This window comes from Diachasmimorpha longicaudata, chromosome 3, assembly GCF_034640455.1.
Source record: "Diachasmimorpha longicaudata isolate KC_UGA_2023 chromosome 3, iyDiaLong2, whole genome shotgun sequence".
Lineage (NCBI taxonomy): Eukaryota > Metazoa > Arthropoda > Insecta > Hymenoptera > Braconidae > Diachasmimorpha > Diachasmimorpha longicaudata.
Window position 1 is genome coordinate 6,668,475 of NC_087227.1, and position 17,898 is coordinate 6,686,372.

The 17,898-nt window shown below is 39.4% G+C and overlaps 2 protein-coding genes across 2 annotated transcripts; one reads left to right on the forward strand and one right to left on the reverse strand.

The window, feature by feature from the left end:
- The first annotated feature begins 306 nt into the window (after nucleotides 1-306).
- Nucleotides 307-13,982, forward strand: LOC135160341 (G protein-coupled receptor kinase 1). Its single transcript, XM_064116780.1, has 9 exons — nucleotides 307-1,048; nucleotides 7,584-7,734; nucleotides 8,135-8,236; nucleotides 8,341-8,415; nucleotides 8,486-8,547; nucleotides 9,454-9,505; nucleotides 9,589-10,845; nucleotides 10,910-11,002; nucleotides 11,405-13,982. The coding sequence occupies exons 1-9, from the start codon at nucleotides 936-938 to the stop codon at nucleotides 11,561-11,563; spliced, it is 2,064 nt and encodes a 687-aa protein (XP_063972850.1). The 5' UTR covers nucleotides 307-935; the 3' UTR covers nucleotides 11,564-13,982.
- Nucleotides 13,983-17,791, reverse strand: LOC135160347 (ribosomal protein S6 kinase beta-1-like). The gene is made up of 5 exons (XM_064116791.1): nucleotides 17,651-17,791; nucleotides 17,495-17,535; nucleotides 16,479-17,154; nucleotides 15,812-16,338; nucleotides 13,983-15,559 (listed from the first exon to the last, which is right to left on the reverse strand). Exons 1-5 carry the CDS (start codon nucleotides 17,735-17,737, stop codon nucleotides 15,484-15,486), a joined length of 1,407 nt encoding a protein of 468 aa, XP_063972861.1. The 5' UTR covers nucleotides 17,738-17,791; the 3' UTR covers nucleotides 13,983-15,483.
- Nucleotides 17,792-17,898: the final 107 nt, after the last annotated feature.

A 17,898-nucleotide genomic window follows, 5' to 3' on the forward strand; every position in this document is an offset into this window, starting at 1 on the left:
TGGATACCAAGATAATCAAAGATGACTTTCGAAGGTATCACTAGAAGGGCACTAGTAAAAAACGTCCCAGTTCCACATCCTGTGATAAAAAAAATTATTTCATGCTCGTGGAAGAAGTGTTTTGTGATCTTTTAATTGAAGTAATCACATGAACTTGAAGAAAAAGACTGAACCCAATGATCTGAACATTCCCCTCAAATCTATATTACCGACCCTCCATAACGCCACCCCAGTCCCATTTTTCGGACTGACGACTCCCCTGTCGTACTGTCGATGGTGGGGCGTAGCCTTCCAGCCGAGACTACAAAAAAAGGTAATCAGAATGACGGCCGCCCAGACCTCAATACGCGCTCATGTTCTGTAGTGCTCCAGTAACTAGAACGGACTTATTCACCTATCGTGTAAAAAAAAAACAGTTCCAAGTCCCCGAACCCGTGAATGTTGTCAAAGTGAAGTGTCCAGTGTCGATAATTCCCTGAACAGTACTCTCAAAGCTATCAGCCATGAGCAACAATGCTCAATGACAGATTCACAAGCGTCGGGATGCGTGTGACAGTGTTGATGACGACTGAGGTTGGTCAGTGACCAGTTCGCACATCCGGGAATAATTAGTTATTATTATTTTTTTCAATTGAGAGTTATTCAGTTTGCCCTCGCGGCTAAAAATATGCGATAAACAGAGACCTGTGGTGAATAAGAGGAATCAGTGGATTTTATTTTGTCGTCGCCCTGGGGGGGAGAGAGGTGAGAGCCAACATCATTGGCTCGCGGGGGATGAGAATTATCCGCGAGTAGAGGATACGACGGCTGGGGCACCGACCGGTGGATCTGCCGCTGTGGCTGTTGAACGCTGCCTCGAAGGCTCGAACAGCACCGGCGGCGGAGATTTTTGGTGATAAAGGATTAAGGACCATTTCAACGAAGGACTTGGAATCATGGCGGATCTCGAGGCTGTGCTGGCCGATGTCAGCTACCTCATGGCCATGGAGAAGAGCAAGTGCACACCGGCTGCCAGGGCCAGCAAGAAAATTATTCTGCCAGATCCGAGGTAATTAGAGGTGTTTTGATGGTTTTGGAGAACTGGTCGGGGGTAATTTCATTCTGGCGCATCTAGGGGGTCCAGAAAATTATTTTTGCCAGTAACATGCAATTTAATCAGGTCATCAACATTTTTTTGCTTGTGGACAGACAGTCCATTAACAGTTTTTGAGTTTCGAGAACAAGTGGCTGCATTTGGGGTGAAGATTGCCCATACGATTGTCGATCCCGCAAATCCTCGAAGATCCCTTCGATTTACCAGAAGGAGATGGGCTTTTGGATCATAACCTTAATTGATCCCACGTAGAGAATGTTTTCCCCTACGATTATTTCGGTAATGAGGACTCCTGGAGAAAATAGCCAGGAATATTTGATGAAGTAATCAGTGGCTGATGAAGCTCTCCTGAGGGTTTCGAGTTAATCTAGTCGTTTTTCAGAGGATCTCGTTCTTGAGAAACCTCAAAGATCCGTAGAAAATCTCTCTCGGGAGGGAGGGAAATTTTTCATTATTTATTGATCATTAAGTTGCGGTGGTAATCCGAGGATTTACGGAATTGTTTTTGCAGAGAATTTTAACGAGGGCAAAGGGGTCTCCTGGGATTTTTCAAGGGAATTAGTTATCGAGAGGCTTTCATGTTTGAGAAGCTTGAATTACGTGAAAGTTCTACTTCGGGAAGAAAGGAGATTTTTTATTTCTCTTTGGCGATTGCATTATCTGGGTAATGGCCGGTTTTAGGGGATTGTTTTTGTGGGGGAATTTAGGAGGTACGGGAGAAGTCTCTTGAGATTTTTAGGTGGAAGTGATCGAATTATCCGGATAATGAGAGCTTTAGAGGGGATCGTCTTTAAAAAAGTTTCTTGATACATTCTCCGAAAGTTTAACTTTTGAGGAAATGTAGAATTACAAAGTCCATTAATTCTTTCATCTAGTTGACTACAAGTAGATTTACAAAGGAGTTTTAATCAATACATGTTCATCACCATTCGTACACACGATAAGTTTCTGTTTAGGCAAGTGTAGGGTGACGTAGAATGACAATTTCGTTTGACCATCTTGTCCCCTCCATCGCTGCCATTTGACCCTCAGCATTGATTGACCTTTGACCTACACAGATCCCTAAGCTTTGCCCCATTTCATGAAAATCTCCCCAATAATTTACGTTGTACTGTCTATGAACATTTCTTCTTTCATCACAAAATTTCTCTATTAGTTCTCCAGCCATTCATACAAAATAAAAGCTAAAAGACAGACAATTACGGCTAAAGAGGTTTACGAGATTAGTGTGAATATAAATATATAAAATCTGTGTGGCAACAATCGTCAACGAAATTCCGTGACAGTTTCACAACATTTTATATTCAGTTATTTTAGAATAATTTCCCCCTGTAAGAAAGGTCCTTCTAAATTACCTCCCGAACCCCTGATATAATTACGTAATTCCAAAATAAAATATTCCGATTCCCCATTACCCAGCGGCAAGCCCCACTCAACCAACAAAAATCACCCCATCCCCTCAAGCATTAACGCTCCTTTCACCTTTCCAAATGAAAGGTCATGCCAATGTTTACAAACATCATGAATGCCTCGTGTCACCGAATCAATCGACTCCTTCCACACGATTGAATTCGATTACCTGGCGATACAACCGACGATAATGGAACCGTCAACGTCCGATACAAATATGATATCCCCCCTCTCCCCCCCAAACGATAGCATAAAAGGGGGATGAAAGAATGTCGTGGGGGAGACATCCAATTTTCCTGATTTTGACGAGTTGAACGAGAAGTTTCATCAAAAATAGGTAAACACGAAAAATTGATAGGAGTAACGCAGGCGCAGAAAGGTCATTGCTGAGCAAACCAACAAGCCGATTTTTCATACCTCACCCCCTCGTATTTTGCTGCAAATGTACCGTGACCCATTTACTCCTCTGGTTTCTATCCAAATGGACAATTGATCCTCTGAAAAACTCACGGTTGTCCTTGAATAAATCCTTACAACGTCTGTAAACCATTTCTCATATTTTGTCGGAATAAAAGCGAAAGGGGAGTCCCACATGGGACCAGTGCCAAAACGTTTAATCTCATTTTAATAAGCCTCTCTCTATGCACGATAGCACCTTTTCTACACCATCTGGCTTCTTTATCCCTTCTGCCCTTGGTCCTCATATATTCATGAGAGCAGGAGGTGAAGATGGATTTCATCTCCTCAGGTTCTATTTTCTAGGGGAAGTTTCATGAGAGCTACTGGAACACGAGAAGTTTCTTCAGTCGAGAGGTTTTTTTTCTTCTGATTCAAGGAAGGATTGACCCTGCACTTCAGACCTGAGGCTCGATTGATCCCCAAGTTCATGTGGCCTTTAATTTCGCTAGTTTTTAAGGACGATAGATATCGAACTTTGGACTTTGCACGTTCCTGCGGCCCATCCGATCTTCATGAGCCCTTTGACCCGAGTGGTCAAAGGTCATTTGACCCACGAAAGCATCCGAGACTCCACTAGATGCGGCTGGAACGAGGGGAAGGGGGTTTGTTGCTCAATACAACGGGACGGAGGGTGATCAGAAGAATCACTTCTTCGTGGGTCAAATACGAGGGAAGGGAGTGGGTGAAGTGGGGTAATGAGGGCAGATGAGCGAGGAGATTCTTCGGTGCACTCAGCTCGTTTCTTATACTCAACCCTCTATCATTTTTTATCAGGAAAAAAGTGGTGAAAAAAAAAGGTATCTGCATCTTGCTGAGCATTAGCTTTTTTGTTGTCGTTCCACTTTACCCCAGGCTCTTCTACAGCTGTTGGGAAATATCAGCAATGGATAAAAAATTTCAAAAGTACTTGGATATCCTCGAGAGAAAATTTCTCCTTTGGGGGCGATTAAAACAGATACATAGATAAACGCAAGATGGAATTAGAGGGAGACAGATACAAAGATTAATCGATAGTCCTCGGGGTTATTGCTCGCTGCGGTTTACCTCTTCACGATACCTCAACCCCCAATCCCGGCTGGAGTATTTACTCGTTTATTCATGCAATCTGTGCATCGGTTTTTGCATCGTACGATGGCTGGGCTGATGGTTCATTCAAGAGTTGGATTTTTTATTAAAAAAAAATTTCTACAATTTTTACTGAGGGGCGCGGCACAAGGTGAAAGGGGATTCCACGGGGGTGGGAGGGTCTGGAGGTGTGGAGTCTTCTCGATTGACTCGTGTGGTTATAAATAGACCAGTCAGGGTTGAGGCTTTGCAACTGGAGTGGGAAATCGCGAATTGACTTTGATGTTTTTGGTTATCGGAGAATTATCTTAGGAATAAGGGGAGAGGGATGTTTTGGGGCTATTCGCCCTTTGAGGGTGTTTGTCTCTGTGTTATTTTTTCATCAAGAACACCAGGAGAGAAGGTAAAACGGATCTTTTGGATTGGTGAAGAGTGTTTGGTGTCTTTCATTGGGGGTTAACTGGTTTTGAGGGTCAAACGAGTTTGAGAACATCCCCAGTTGAGGATTTAATGGGCCTGAAGGCCGGAGCCTCGTAAGGACAATTGCGGCTAATGAGGCCCGTTAGTCCTCCACTCCAAATGGTGGTAAGGGCTTTTTGACCTTCAGCTTCTAATGCCTTTGGAGATGTTTTTAGTCTTATGTGAATAACAAAAAAAATGGTTCTCTTACGTCTTCTCAATTTATCACTCCCCAGTCCAAGGGCACAACTGACACCAATACCATTCGATACACCGATAGACATGACTTAATTACCATTTTTATTTGACGTCAACTCATGGGGCCATGTGATTAAGGGCACGAGATGAAATTCAAAGAAGTCGACCTCCTTGATCGGCCCAAATTAAATTTAGTTTTGCGCAATTGCCAAGGCCGAGGCCACAACGCTCACTCTCGGACACTATGTAGTGACGTTCAATCAACTCATTCAATATGATTTTCATCGGGTAAGGGCCAATTTCATTTCAATAAATTTTCATCGCACCAAAGTTTGCATAATCGATTTATTTATTATTCCTTTGAAGATAACGGTGGATTGGGGATGGATCGATAGGAGAGGGTGGAAAGGTGTTTTCATTGGACACCCAGGGCAATTTCCGATTTCAGATGATGCACCGAGAGCCCATTTATCTCCTCAACTTGTCGACATATCTAACGAGTTTTTTTCTACTCGGATGAGGAGCCCGGGAGATTTCCATGTCTTGAAAAAATTGGGAAGCTGAAGAATGGGGTTTCAGGTGGGAATTGCTCTTCTTCATCTGCAAATTACATTTCTAAGGAAAAAAATCCATTTCTTTTCACCCAACAATTTCAATGGCGAGCTGTTTCTGGGGAATGCAAAACGTTCTTCAGGGTTGTTTGATCCTTCTGATTAGTTGACCCATATCCTCACCCTTTCAAACTCAATTCTAATGTGCAGATCATAACTAGGAAAAAAATTTTAATTGCGTGGAGCAGAATTAGTATTGTAGGAAAAAATATTGAGAAAATTGACCAGTTCTGTCTCGTCAGTTAACTTCTGAATGATTTCTCCTACGGCGTCTCGGTCGGGTAGCTCTGATGAGTTACTTCAATTTCTTCGATGTGTAAAGGTGACTCATAAACAGCTACAATACCGCACCTAACTGTGGCCCATCGTCTCTTTCTGACGTTGAGAAAGATGAAAAATGCCAAAAGACGTCACATCACCTCGATGGCATACCTATAATCAACACAGTTGCGTTATATCTTCATATAATATTTTTTTTTCAGTTCCTCATGTCCGTCATCGCAGTCTGTATCACGCGATCATTTATTTTAATCATCCCGTGTGTTAATAATAAACCGAGCAGACAATTTAATTGTGGTAAATCATGGGGGCTTTCAGGGAAGTTACAAAAGGATTTTTTTATTCTTCAGAAAATGTTGGAATGAGAGATCAATTCAGGGATGATCAGAGTTAAGGGTTGAGTGATTATTAAATTATTTTAAGGGCCAAATACCCTCTCAGGGAGTCTTCAATTGCAAAGTCTTCGTAAAGGGACTTCGAAAAATCTAAAAGAGGTTTATAATTACATGTCAATTATTTTTTAGCGTTAAACAACCCTTAGGCGGTTTTTAACGGTCCATTATTTTAATATGGCCTCACATCATTCTCTAGAGACTTCGATTAAATTGTAAGTTAATTAGTGTTGAGGGTCATAGTGCTGTCAAGGATATTTTAAGTTGAGAGTTAAATGGCCCGCAAAGGGTTTACCTCCGGGAGAAGCCTTTATAAACTTCTTTTATTTAAATGTGAGGTTCCAACAATCTTCAGGGACATTTGGAAAAAATCTTCGCGAATATAATCCGATATCATTCAGCACCTCAAAAAATCATTTAAACTCCTCTATTTCCCAAAATATCTTTCTTCCTAGAAAAAAGCCCACTACAAACATTCTAATTCCAATTCCAAACAATTCTCGCATTCCCTGCCACCTCGTCATGAAAAAATAATGAAATAAAGGTAGAGCGTGGAAAAAAAAATGGCCAGAAGAAGCTCTCGGGAGAACAAACGCTCTGATAGAGCGTTAGTACGTACACACAGCCCTATTAATAGTTCATAAACTGAAACGTTGCACGTTATTTTACTGGTGTAAAAAGGGGCGGGTAGAAGCATCGTCCACACATTGGAGAATACGATAATCCAACCGATTCCCTCTTTCTCTCGCTTATATCCCAAGTCTAGCATGATGAAGAATAGGCTTATCATCGACAGCCAACGCTTTCAAAGCCAACTCCTTCCGGCTGAATTGACGTTTCACGCGTCCTTGATACAAGAATGTGACAATTTTTTTTTATAATGCCGCTGTCTCTCATTTTTTTTTCCTATCCCATTGTTATTATTTTCCCGTGGATGCTTCGGCTATTATAAATAATTCAGCGGTTTAATAATGGTCGGTTTGAGCTTTTCTATCCGACGTCGGTATTTTCTTTCAATTTTTCACACGTCTAAAAGTAGATGCAGAACGCTTTCCCCTCCGGTTGTGCTCCCGATTTTTAATGTTTCAATGTTTATGATTAAAGGGAATTTTTCTCATAGCTCGGGGCATTTTTATTCATTATTTTTTCACTGCAATTTACGTCTTGTTGGATATTGGATTATTGTGGCAGTGGGGGTGGGGTATGTAGGGCATACTTTCGATGACTTTTCAAATTTTATTAGCCAAAAATGAATTGATAGTAATAATAATCGATTGAAAAAAGCTGGGACTTTTTTCTTCGAAAAAAGCTGTTTTTACGCACTTCTCACGAAATATACTCTTAATAATAAATATCAGAACTCTAGTATTTTTTCTAAAACTTTCCCTTGTTGGAGTATTTTCCCAATTTTGTGGTACGTGCAGAATGAACCAGACAAATTGCGTATCGAGTTCAAAGTCGGAAAAGTCCTTATCGAAGTGCGTCGCTGTGACGTCAAGCACTCGCAGTTTATCAGACGTTTCTGTTTTCAAATGCTTCTGTTTTAATATTGTTTAAGATGATCCACACTGTGAGGATCCTGTACCAATTTTAATTCCGGTGTTTTATGTATTACAGCGTCAGGAGCGTCATGCACAAGTATCTTGAGAAAAAGGGGGAAGCTGAGTTTAATAAAATATTTAACCAAACGCTGGGGTATCTATTGTTCAAAGACTTTTGTGAGACTGTGGCGGAGGAACCAATTCCGCAACTTAGGTTTTACGACGAGGTAAATTATTTCTATTTATTCATTCATTTGTATATTCTTATCAATCACTTGTCGACTCCGTTGATGAGTGAGCGCTCATAACGGAAAATGTTTTTTAAACACTAGACAATGAACGATACGTAAATGAGGGAAAATAGAAAACAATATTTTGGATTATGCAATGACTTCATGTATTTAGTAGCTAAAATTAGTGATTTAAATTCTTTAATTAAACCAAATCAGTTATTGATTTCATTTGCATTATTATTTTTATTGTCTGGATCGCCGACACTGAGATCAACATTGGATCGACACTAACATTGACTGGGAGGAAACTTTGAATTTAAAAAAATACATTTCTTCAATTTTTAAGGAAAACTCATGTCAATAAATTAAAAGAATGTTAAAACAATGTAAACAGATAAAAGCGTACGAAAAACTCGAGACCGTTGAGGAGAGGCAAAAATTGGCACGTGAGATATACGACAACTACATAATGAAGGAACTCCTGGCGCATTCGCACGTAAATATTTCATTACCCTTAAATTTCGTTTTCTCCCACTTAACTCGAATGACTAGGGAAGAAGCTTTGATAATGCTCGCCTTTTCGTTTCATTATGGCTCCAGGAATATTCCCGTGCAGCTGTCGCTTGGGTACACAAATATCTCATGAAGAACGAGGTGCCGCTGCATTTATTCGACGTGGGTGTTTTAAAATTCATAAAGCAATTGCAGAAATGTCAAAGTAATAACTAATATTCTCTAATTGCAGCCTTACATCGACGAAATTTGCACTCATCTGAGGGGAGAACCATTCAGAAAGTTCCTGGAGAGGTGAATATTACGTGAATAAATTGGGAAAGATTATTGAACGAAGGGAGAAAGGGGCAAAATGGGACATTATTGAATCTCGTTGTTTGTGAGTTAAGTGGGAGCGACAGGTGAGGAGAGGGTCAAATTGGAGAGATATTTGAATGTGTCAAAAATGTCAAATTGGGGAATTTGACCCTCGACCTGTCTCTTCCAATTGACCCTCAAAACTGATTAACTCTGCTTTATTTAACTCTACGTTGGTTTCTTGGTAAACTGTCCCACTTTGCCCCACACTCTTGTACATAAAAACAAACTCAATTTGTCGTACAAAATCATCTTGTCATTGTGCTCTCAATGTCGATTCTATCGTCTGCCAATTATTGTCGCGTGTTACGGAACCTGTCATTGATATTCTGTTTGGTAATCTTATTCATTGTCCCTCATTTTTTACGCCGTATATTCAGCCAGTAGACTCTACAGAGTAGAGCAATGAAAATAATTTACCACCTATAAATACTGGGCTCCCGAAGCCTTAAAATTTCTCTCGAGTCTATCTCAGCAGTGTCAACATTCATATTTGACGCTGGCCCCTATTCAATCATGAATAGATCATTGTCATTATATAGCAGCAACTCGTGGGGTTTGACGTTCATCTATACCACCCAGATTCTCCCCTGAAGTATATCTAAAACATTAAAAACCACATACAAATGTGATGTTTAGCTGCCAAAGAATTACAAAAAAAATCAAATTGTTATATCAGCAGATTTTCTTTTAGACACGTCACAAATGAACTTCATCTGCATCAATTCCCCAGCTGAAATTCTCAGTATAAGATTCCCAAATCAAGTTTTCTACCATAATTATTTGTGATCATCACTTCGCCCAAAAAATCCCCCAAATTAACCCTCTCCATCTGATTTACAGTGACAAATACACTCGCTTCTGCCAATGGAAGAACCTCGAGTTAAACATCCAGGTAAAGTAGTCCATCTCCCTCCCCTCCTTCTCCCCTTGGGCCCTGCCGATAAATCAATACTTCAATCCATCATTGTCTTCCAGTTGACAATGAACGACTTCAGTGTCCACCGGATAATAGGGCGCGGTGGTTTTGGCGAGGTATATGGTTGTCGTAAAGCAGACACTGGTAAAATGTATGCAATGAAATGCCTTGATAAAAAGCGCATAAAAATGAAACAAGGCGAGACCCTGGCATTAAATGAGAGAATAATGCTCTCCCTAGTCAGTACCGGGTTTGACTGTCCTTTCATAGTCTGCATGACATATGCCTTTCACACACCTGACAAATTATGCTTCATACTTGATTTGATGAACGGTGGTGATCTACATTATCATCTGTCTCAGAATGGTGTATTCAATGAGTCAGATATGAAATTTTATGCGGCCGAGGTGATACTCGGTCTCGAGCACATGCACAGACGTTCCATTGTCTACAGGGATCTCAAACCAGCTAATATATTACTCGATGAGCACGGCCATGTGAGAATATCAGATCTTGGATTAGCATGTGACTTCTCCAAGAGGATGCCACATGCCAGTGTTGGTACACATGGGTATATGGCACCAGAGGTGTTGCAGAAGGGAGTGGCATACAACTCGAGTGCTGATTGGTTTTCATTTGGTTGTATGCTTTATAAATTACTGAGGGGCCATAGCCCATTCAGACAGCACAAGACCAAAGACAAGCATGAGATTGACAGAATGACGTTGACGATGGATGTCGAACTGCCAGAGTCATTCTCATTGGAGCTCAGGTCCCTTCTTAACGGATTACTCCAAAGGGATATAAAGTCTAGATTAGGATGCGGTGGGAGGGGGCCTGACGAAGTCAAGGAGCATCCATTCTTTGAGGGCATTGACTGGCAGCAGGTGTATCGGCTGAAGTATGAACCCCCTTTTATACCACCAAGAGGTGAAGTAAATGCTGCTGATGCTTTTGACATTGGGTCTTTTGATGAGGAGGATACGAAAATGATCAAACTATCTGATTCTGATCAGGAATTGTATAAGAATTTTCCACTTGTCATCTCTGAGAGGTGGCAGGCGGAGGTCGCTGAAACCGTTTTCGAAACCGTCAACATCGAAGCGGATAAGCTGGAAATTAAGAAAAAGGCCAAACAGAAATTGAGGTTCGATGCTGATGAGAAGGGCTCCGACTGCATTCTGCACGGGTATATTAAGAAGCTGGGAGGGCCTTTCACCAGCGCTTGGCAAACTAGATATGCTAAATTGTATCCTAATAGGCTGGAACTGCATCCGGAGTCTGCGACGAAACCTGAGCTCGTCTTTTTGGATCAGGTAGGATATACCGGGGCTTTGGGGAGCTTTGGGGACCGTTGAGTTATTGGGATGTCTGTTGCAGGTGGAGGAACTCTCACCTGATTTGCAGAATGTCAAAGGGGACCAGTGTATCGTCGTCAGGACGAAGGATGGGAAAATTGTACTTACTAATCCGGTGAGTTAACACTTTTTAGTGGGCATATTTTGATCTTGATATCTGAGAATGGGAGTACATTGTGAAAAAATGTTTTTTGAGAAGGACAAAAAGGAAATTTTGGTATTTTGCACCTCTGTTGATTCTGGATGCTTTATTACCATCTAGGACGTGAATTGAATAACTGTTGACGTTTATTTTTCTCTCTGTTACCTCCTCCAAACCAATTTACAAAATTCGAATATTCAATTCATCGAATTGGGTTTTACAATTCATTTGAATGCATCCGCTATTTACACACTCCTAATATAAATTCACCAGCCCCTTCGTCGCTCAGATGTCTCCGGAAAGCAGGACTCGTTACTTAAAATATTCATGAAACTGCATAAAATAAAGATGAAAAACTAATTGAATTCGTTGCAGGATGAAATAAGCTTAAAAGAATGGTCTCTCTCGTTACGATCAGCATACAAGAACTCCATGGAAATGCTGGGTAATATGGCTCGTAAAGCTGGTAAAATATACGGCACCGAGCGCGACGCAGTGATACCACCAATTCAACGATCAGCTAATGGCAATTAGCAAACTCATCCTCAACCATAATCGAAGATAAAGGATTAAAATCGAGAAAGGAGAAATTTCAATTCAAAATTAATGAAAAAAAAATAAAAAAACAAAGCAGACGTTCGTAACTCCAGTCCCACTGCCCCGCAGCAGCGACACCAGCAGGATAATTTTTTTATACAAAAAAGAAAATAAAAGGAAAACATAAAGGAAATTCAATAAATAAAAAAACAAGAGAAAATTGCTAAACACGAACAAATGATTGAGCAAATTCATTCTAAACCAGTTGTGACGAACGGAACACTACAATCCCACAAAGAAACATTATTAAGTATATTTCCCTATGATCGTGTAAGGCGAATAGCGTCAATGCTGCGTAGAGTACTGCAGATTAGAGAAATAATAATTAATCAGTTGTGAATTGATTAATTAGGGATAATTTTATTTTATTTGGAGTTGTTTTCTTTAGCTGCATTTTTGAATTTTCTTCAACTCGGTCGCAAGTAAATATGTTTACAGACATCTAGGGTAAAATGGAACGCCAGACAGTTAATCGTTCTGCACATTTCAGGTGATATTTTGCTTTCAATTGCGGGTCAAGTGGTATTAAAAATTAAACGATCTTTAATAAGTGTACCCTTATCACTGCTCCTAGGTGAGGGTCAAAGACTCTTGAAGGGCTGTAAGATTGTGGGTAACATCTGCAGATGAGGGAAAAGGTTCTTGAGGGTCAAATAAGTCTTGAGAGACTCCCGCGTGTAGGATCAAGGCATTAAAACTGATTTCTAGGGCCGCTTGACCCTCAAAAGAAACCAAAAATCCTGAATTATGAAACAATGGTTAAAGTTCTTTCGATAAATTCACAACTGAAATAAGTGCTTCGTAAACACTAGGAGACGGGGATCCTCTCTGGATGCATAGCGTCGAAATCCATGATTTAAAATGCAATATATTTGTACGTTTAATTAATTGTATCGTGCAGTGGTGGAAATTAGAAAATAGTAAACAAATAATGAAGGATAACTGTGTCCGCAATGGGCGAGTTTACTCAAGGACTGAAATATTTAAGACAAAAACATAATAAAGTCCGAAGGAGCATTATTGTTAGTGAAATGCGTGTGAACAGACATTTAAAAAAAAAACACTCAAATAAACCAGAACAGTACAGAACAGTAGAGGTATATTGTAACATGAATAATAATAAGTATCTGTATTCTTATTACTCCTTGTGCATTCAAAATGAACGTGATGTGTTAGGGGAATATGTGTGATTCGAGTGAATAATACATTGTGAGATATTTAATTAATGGTGAAACATTTTTTCGACTGAATGAACGAGTGAGTGCTTTTAATCACAGGCCCATAACCCTATTCTTCCCACATTTTGTGAATCTAATCATTAATTAACACAGACACATTGTAGTTGAGTGAGATAAGGAGTTGATTTTCGCCTAGCTATCGAAATAATGAGATTATGTAAGTAATTACTAATTATTTTTTTATGAAGTATTTTAGTGATGGGCAGGTTCGTGCTCTCTGCGATTACCTGACGACTAATTTAATGCAATTTTTTAAATTAAAGTATATTATATTTTCGTATATTTAGTTTTTGATTCGGGGAGAGCGATCGCAAAAATCTATTTATTTTTACTTTTTTTCGTTCATTTAAATTCGTGATGGACAATTTTTTGGTTGGAGAAGTTATCATTGGATTGTTTTTCAAGCGAATTAGAATGGTAATTGATTGTCAATGCAGATTGAAAGCATTATTTTTTTGAACTAAAAAATTGTTCGATGAAGAGAAATGAATCATTATTGAAATAATTTTATACTAAATGAATTATTTTTAGTGCATAAAAAACAAGGAATTATCTTAATCTATAGAGAATTTTTTCGTCTATAAAAACAGTTTTACATTTCTTCCTAGAATCACCTATTATTGAAGAACTGTCAAAGTACCAAATGAGACTTCATTGAAAATAGTATCGAGTCTTTCGTGTTCAATTTAAAATTTAAAAAAATGTTTAAATATATATTTTGCACTCTCCCCTACATCGAAATAAAATGAATGTTCAAAGCAACATCTTCCTCTCTAAAAATTCATAAACGAATTATATAAACGAAACATTTGGGATACAATCAGCTCCTTATTCTAAACAATTACACATCAACTCGTTTACTTAATTTATTTTACTAATTAAAAAAGGCAGGACGGTTTTTCTATTGCCCAATGTATAACAATAAATAGACGAAATGGAAAACGCAATATTTATTACGGTTAATGTATTAGAGATGACAATTAACGAGCGACAAAAAAAAAATAACAATAAATCGGCCGTTTGTATATTGACAGGAAAATAAAAATCAAAAAAAAATTATATGAACAATTGTTATAACTGTGTACGAAAAATGGAGAAATAACATATGAGAACAATAATTCAACCTGCAATATTTATTTTTCATTAAAACTGCAAAAGAAATATAATTGGTGAGTGAAGAATCAACTCGTCTGTTGATTTTTCCGGGTGATGTAGAGTACACCTTCACTGGAGATATATATTTTTTTTCTATTTACATGGTAGCGGCAACATGAGCGCAATCATTGTCATTATTTTTTTACACGTGGTGGCAAAGGACGAGAGAAGCTAACACAATTATTTATTATAGATTTTTTAAGTTTTTTAAATAGTTTTTTTTCTGTGGTTCGTGGAAAGCACCGGGGACACATCGAGGATAATGCTGCTTTTTTTGTTTATCGATGGTGTTTGTTTATTGAAAATGCAGCAGGAAGTCGTTGCAGGGGGAAATGAGCATTAAATTTTCAGGTGTCGGTGAATGCTTAATAATCTCGGAAGTGAGCGACGGAAGAGAAAAATGTGAAAAGGCATTTTTGTGGGGAATTTAGTCAGTTATAAAAAAGGCCTTATGACATTTTGTCCTCAGCGAAGGAGTTTTCGAGATAACGAGAATTATTGGCAGAGAAAAAAATATTAGTGGACGGGTTTTTTTCGAGCAACTTCAAGAGATTTTTTTTTTTGACAGAAACTTCAATGAAATTCCCGAGTTAAAGCGCATGCTTTTTCGGGAAAATCTTTCCATCGGTAAAGCCTCCCTCCCCTCTTCCACCAAAAACAACAGACATTCCCTCAAAATCGAATCACACGCTCTGCTAGGCACGTTATTGTAGTCAACAACTGTTTCTCCGTACTTGAGATTGAAAAATTTAACTAGACAGTTTTATATTGCAAAACCATATTTACCTTGATGGAGTCTACAATCATTGACAAAAGAAAAAGCCAATCACACAATTGAGAAAAATTATGGGACAAAGTGAAATGGTATCAGAAAGAATGGAGGAAGTTTTGGGTATCCGAATGCCTCTTCAGACAAGTTTTTATGGATTTCTATTATTGAGAATAAATGATAAAAGGTCTTGAGGACCTTGTGAGGGATCTCACAGCTGTAATTGGAGAAACGAATGGAGTGATGACTCTGTGACGACTTCGCCTCCTCCACTTGATTCTCAAACAACAAAAATCAATACCATTCCATTTCATCCCCCTTTCTCCCAATCAACTAATCATAATTCAATACTAACAAATGACAGTTGATTTCCCATTCTGATAATTTTTTTTCGTGCTGAGCAGTTGGATAAATTAGCACGCAATGGATTCTAGAAGGCTCATACAAAAGGAAGCAACAGACAGTGTTCATATAATAAAAATGAAGAGCCTCGTTCTGGAAATTCACAGTCGATTGCCCATTTTCCCACGTTTTATATTATAATTTATATACACTTGAAAACGATACCAAGAGAATTAATGTCCCAGTGGCCCATTAATAAATTGCCAAATTAATGCGATGGAAGGAAATTATGAAGCAAGTTTTGGGGCTCACGGGGACTTTTCGGCAGTTTTTGGAGAGGTTTTTCCGGTTGGCTATGCGTTACCCGAGAGGTGGCCGATGTCCATCATTTCGGTGTCCTCCATACTGTTGTGGCCGAGTGGATGAAACCTGTCGCAGAAAATTCATTGTCTATTACAATCCAGAAAAATCACTTCAACAATTGTTACTGAATCATATTTGAAATAACAATTCACACGATTTAACAATAACGATTGAATTAAAGTTCAGCTTATATCGATACATAGGAATCTATAATACCTACATTGAATTAAAAAGTCATTACACTGTGTCAATTCATTGACAGATAAATAAAAAATAACATAAATGAATATTATTTATCCTATGATTAACATAATTTACCTCTGTTGAGTTTGAAAATGCGTTCGATTACTGATGTCCAAGCTTCTGGGGGAGGATTCCCTGCCCCCGTGGCTGGTCCCCAGATAATTTCTCCTTGGACTCCGTGAATTTCCCACCTTGGACTGGCTGTACAAGCCCTCGAGGACACTTGGGGCGACGTAAGTGAAGCCCTGAAAAATCATGTTGGCGGATTCGCTGAGAGTGCTCTCCACAGGTGAGTCGACGGGAACAGTTTGTGTAAATTGTTCATCGAACTGTGAAGTATCATCAGCGCTCTTGAGAACTGGCTTGAATGGTGGCTCGAGTTTCCTTGATATAACGTCCTGCCAGTTAATGTTATTGAAGAAGTTGTGACTCATTATCTGCTTGGCATCCTCCGGGCCTGAGCCAAGCCGTTGAGTGACCTGCCTCTTCAGCAGCTTTCTTATTAGGTCTCTGGCGTCTGGGGTCAAGTATTGGGGTAATGCTAGTTTGCCTTTCAGAATTTTTTCAATTGTTTTTTTTCGACCGTCCGCTGTGAACGGGGGCTGCAAATGTCAATAGACATTTCGATAATTTTTTAGTGCAATTATTGTGGCTGGAAGATAATTTATTTGTATAATATCGCAATTACTCAAATGAAAACTCCTGGAATAGAAAAAAATCTGTTGTAGCACATATCACTCACCATTCCAGTCAACATATCATACATGAGGGCCCCCAGGCTCCACCAATCCACAGCCTTGCCGTGTCCACTTCTCGTCAGTATTTCTGGTGCCATGTACTCGATAGTACCGCAAAAAGTATGAGTGACAATGCCTTCCCCAATGTGTTCCTTGCACAGCCCGAAGTCAGTGAGTTTGACGTGTCCCTCCCTGTCCAGCAGGATATTCTCTGGCTTCAAGTCCCTGTAGATTATGCCCAGCTTGTGGAGGTGTTCGAGGGCGAGGATGATCTCAGACAGATAGAAGCACGCTGTGTCCTCCAGGAATATGCCCTCTCTGTCAAGATAAGTGAAGAGTTCCCCTCCACAGAGGTACTCCAAAATGAGATAGAGTTTTCCACCGGTTTGAAAGGCATAAATCAGGTTGACGATAAAGGGATGCTTCACAGCTTCCAGGATATTCCTCTCGGCCTTCGTGTGAGCTGTGTCTTTCTGGTTGCGAATTATTGAGGCCTTGCAGAGGACCTTCATCGCGAATATACTCCCCTTGTCCTTGCCTGAGACTTTGCGTACTTGAAAGACTTTCCCGTAGCCACCTTCACCGAGAATTTTGCACAACTCAAAGTCCTTGGGACCGACCTTCTCCTGACCTGGATTGACAGTCTGCTCGGACAACTGAACCCTCTCGACATTTTCCGAGCTGTAACAACGGAAGACTTGCATGATTTATATTTTTTGGGGCAATAAGATTGAGGGACTTTTTCTAGTCGAGGGTTGAATGACTTTGGGAACCTCTGGTAATGAAATTTCATCCTTCGCCAAACGTCATTATCTCCGTCACGACAGAATCGAGCACGAAGTGTCTTAAGAACGTTTTTGTAGCTGAGAAAATTCTCCACAAAAAATCTTCCCTCACATGTTCTCCTAAACCCATTCATTATCACTCTCCCAATAAAAAATAATCTGTTGTGTCACGTTGTAAAAAAAGTCAACAAATTATCTACGCTAACTACTCAGATAATTAAATAATTATTACTTACTCTAAAATAGCATTTACGTTGGGATTAGTATCGTACTCTCCCTGAAAAACAAACATCATTGTCATGTCGCTGAAGATAATTAACAATGAATTCGTAACAATAAATTAATAATTAGAATGTCATGTGATTGTGCAATAATAGTTAATTATTCTCTACCTCAGCAGCCTCGATAATGTCATCGTCGGACTCATCCTGAGGCACGTTATCACCATCATGTAACTCAATGTCGAATATTCCAGCCATATCTTAAATGATTGTGAGTTGATTACATTTATCACAATAAATCGTTTTATTAAATTCCCCGTTGTTTCACTCCAATTCTCCGACAACCGTCGTTCCGAGATTTTTTCACAACTGACTTGTCGATTCTGCTGTATATTATTGTCAAACGATTTTTTACTTAT

Bases quoted from the DNA above. Each gene is read 5' to 3' on its own strand.
- LOC135160341 (XM_064116780.1), top strand. From the start codon at position 936: ATGGCGGATCTCGAGGCTGTGCTGGCCGATGTCAGCTACCTCATGGCC. The intron at 1,049-7,583 runs GTAATTAGAGGT...TATGTATTACAG, and splicing joins ATTATTCTGCCAGATCCGAG to CGTCAGGAGCGTCATGCACA. The intron at 8,548-9,453 runs GTGAATATTACG...TCTGATTTACAG, and splicing joins TTCAGAAAGTTCCTGGAGAG to TGACAAATACACTCGCTTCT.
- LOC135160347 (XM_064116791.1), bottom strand. From the start codon at position 17,737: ATGGCTGGAATATTCGACATTGAGTTACATGATGGTGATAACGTGCCT. The intron at 17,536-17,650 runs GTAGAGAATAAT...TTTGTTTTTCAG, and splicing joins ACATTATCGAGGCTGCTGAG to GGAGAGTACGATACTAATCC. The intron at 16,339-16,478 runs GTGAGTGATATG...TGACATTTGCAG, and splicing joins ATGATATGTTGACTGGAATG to CCCCCGTTCACAGCGGACGG.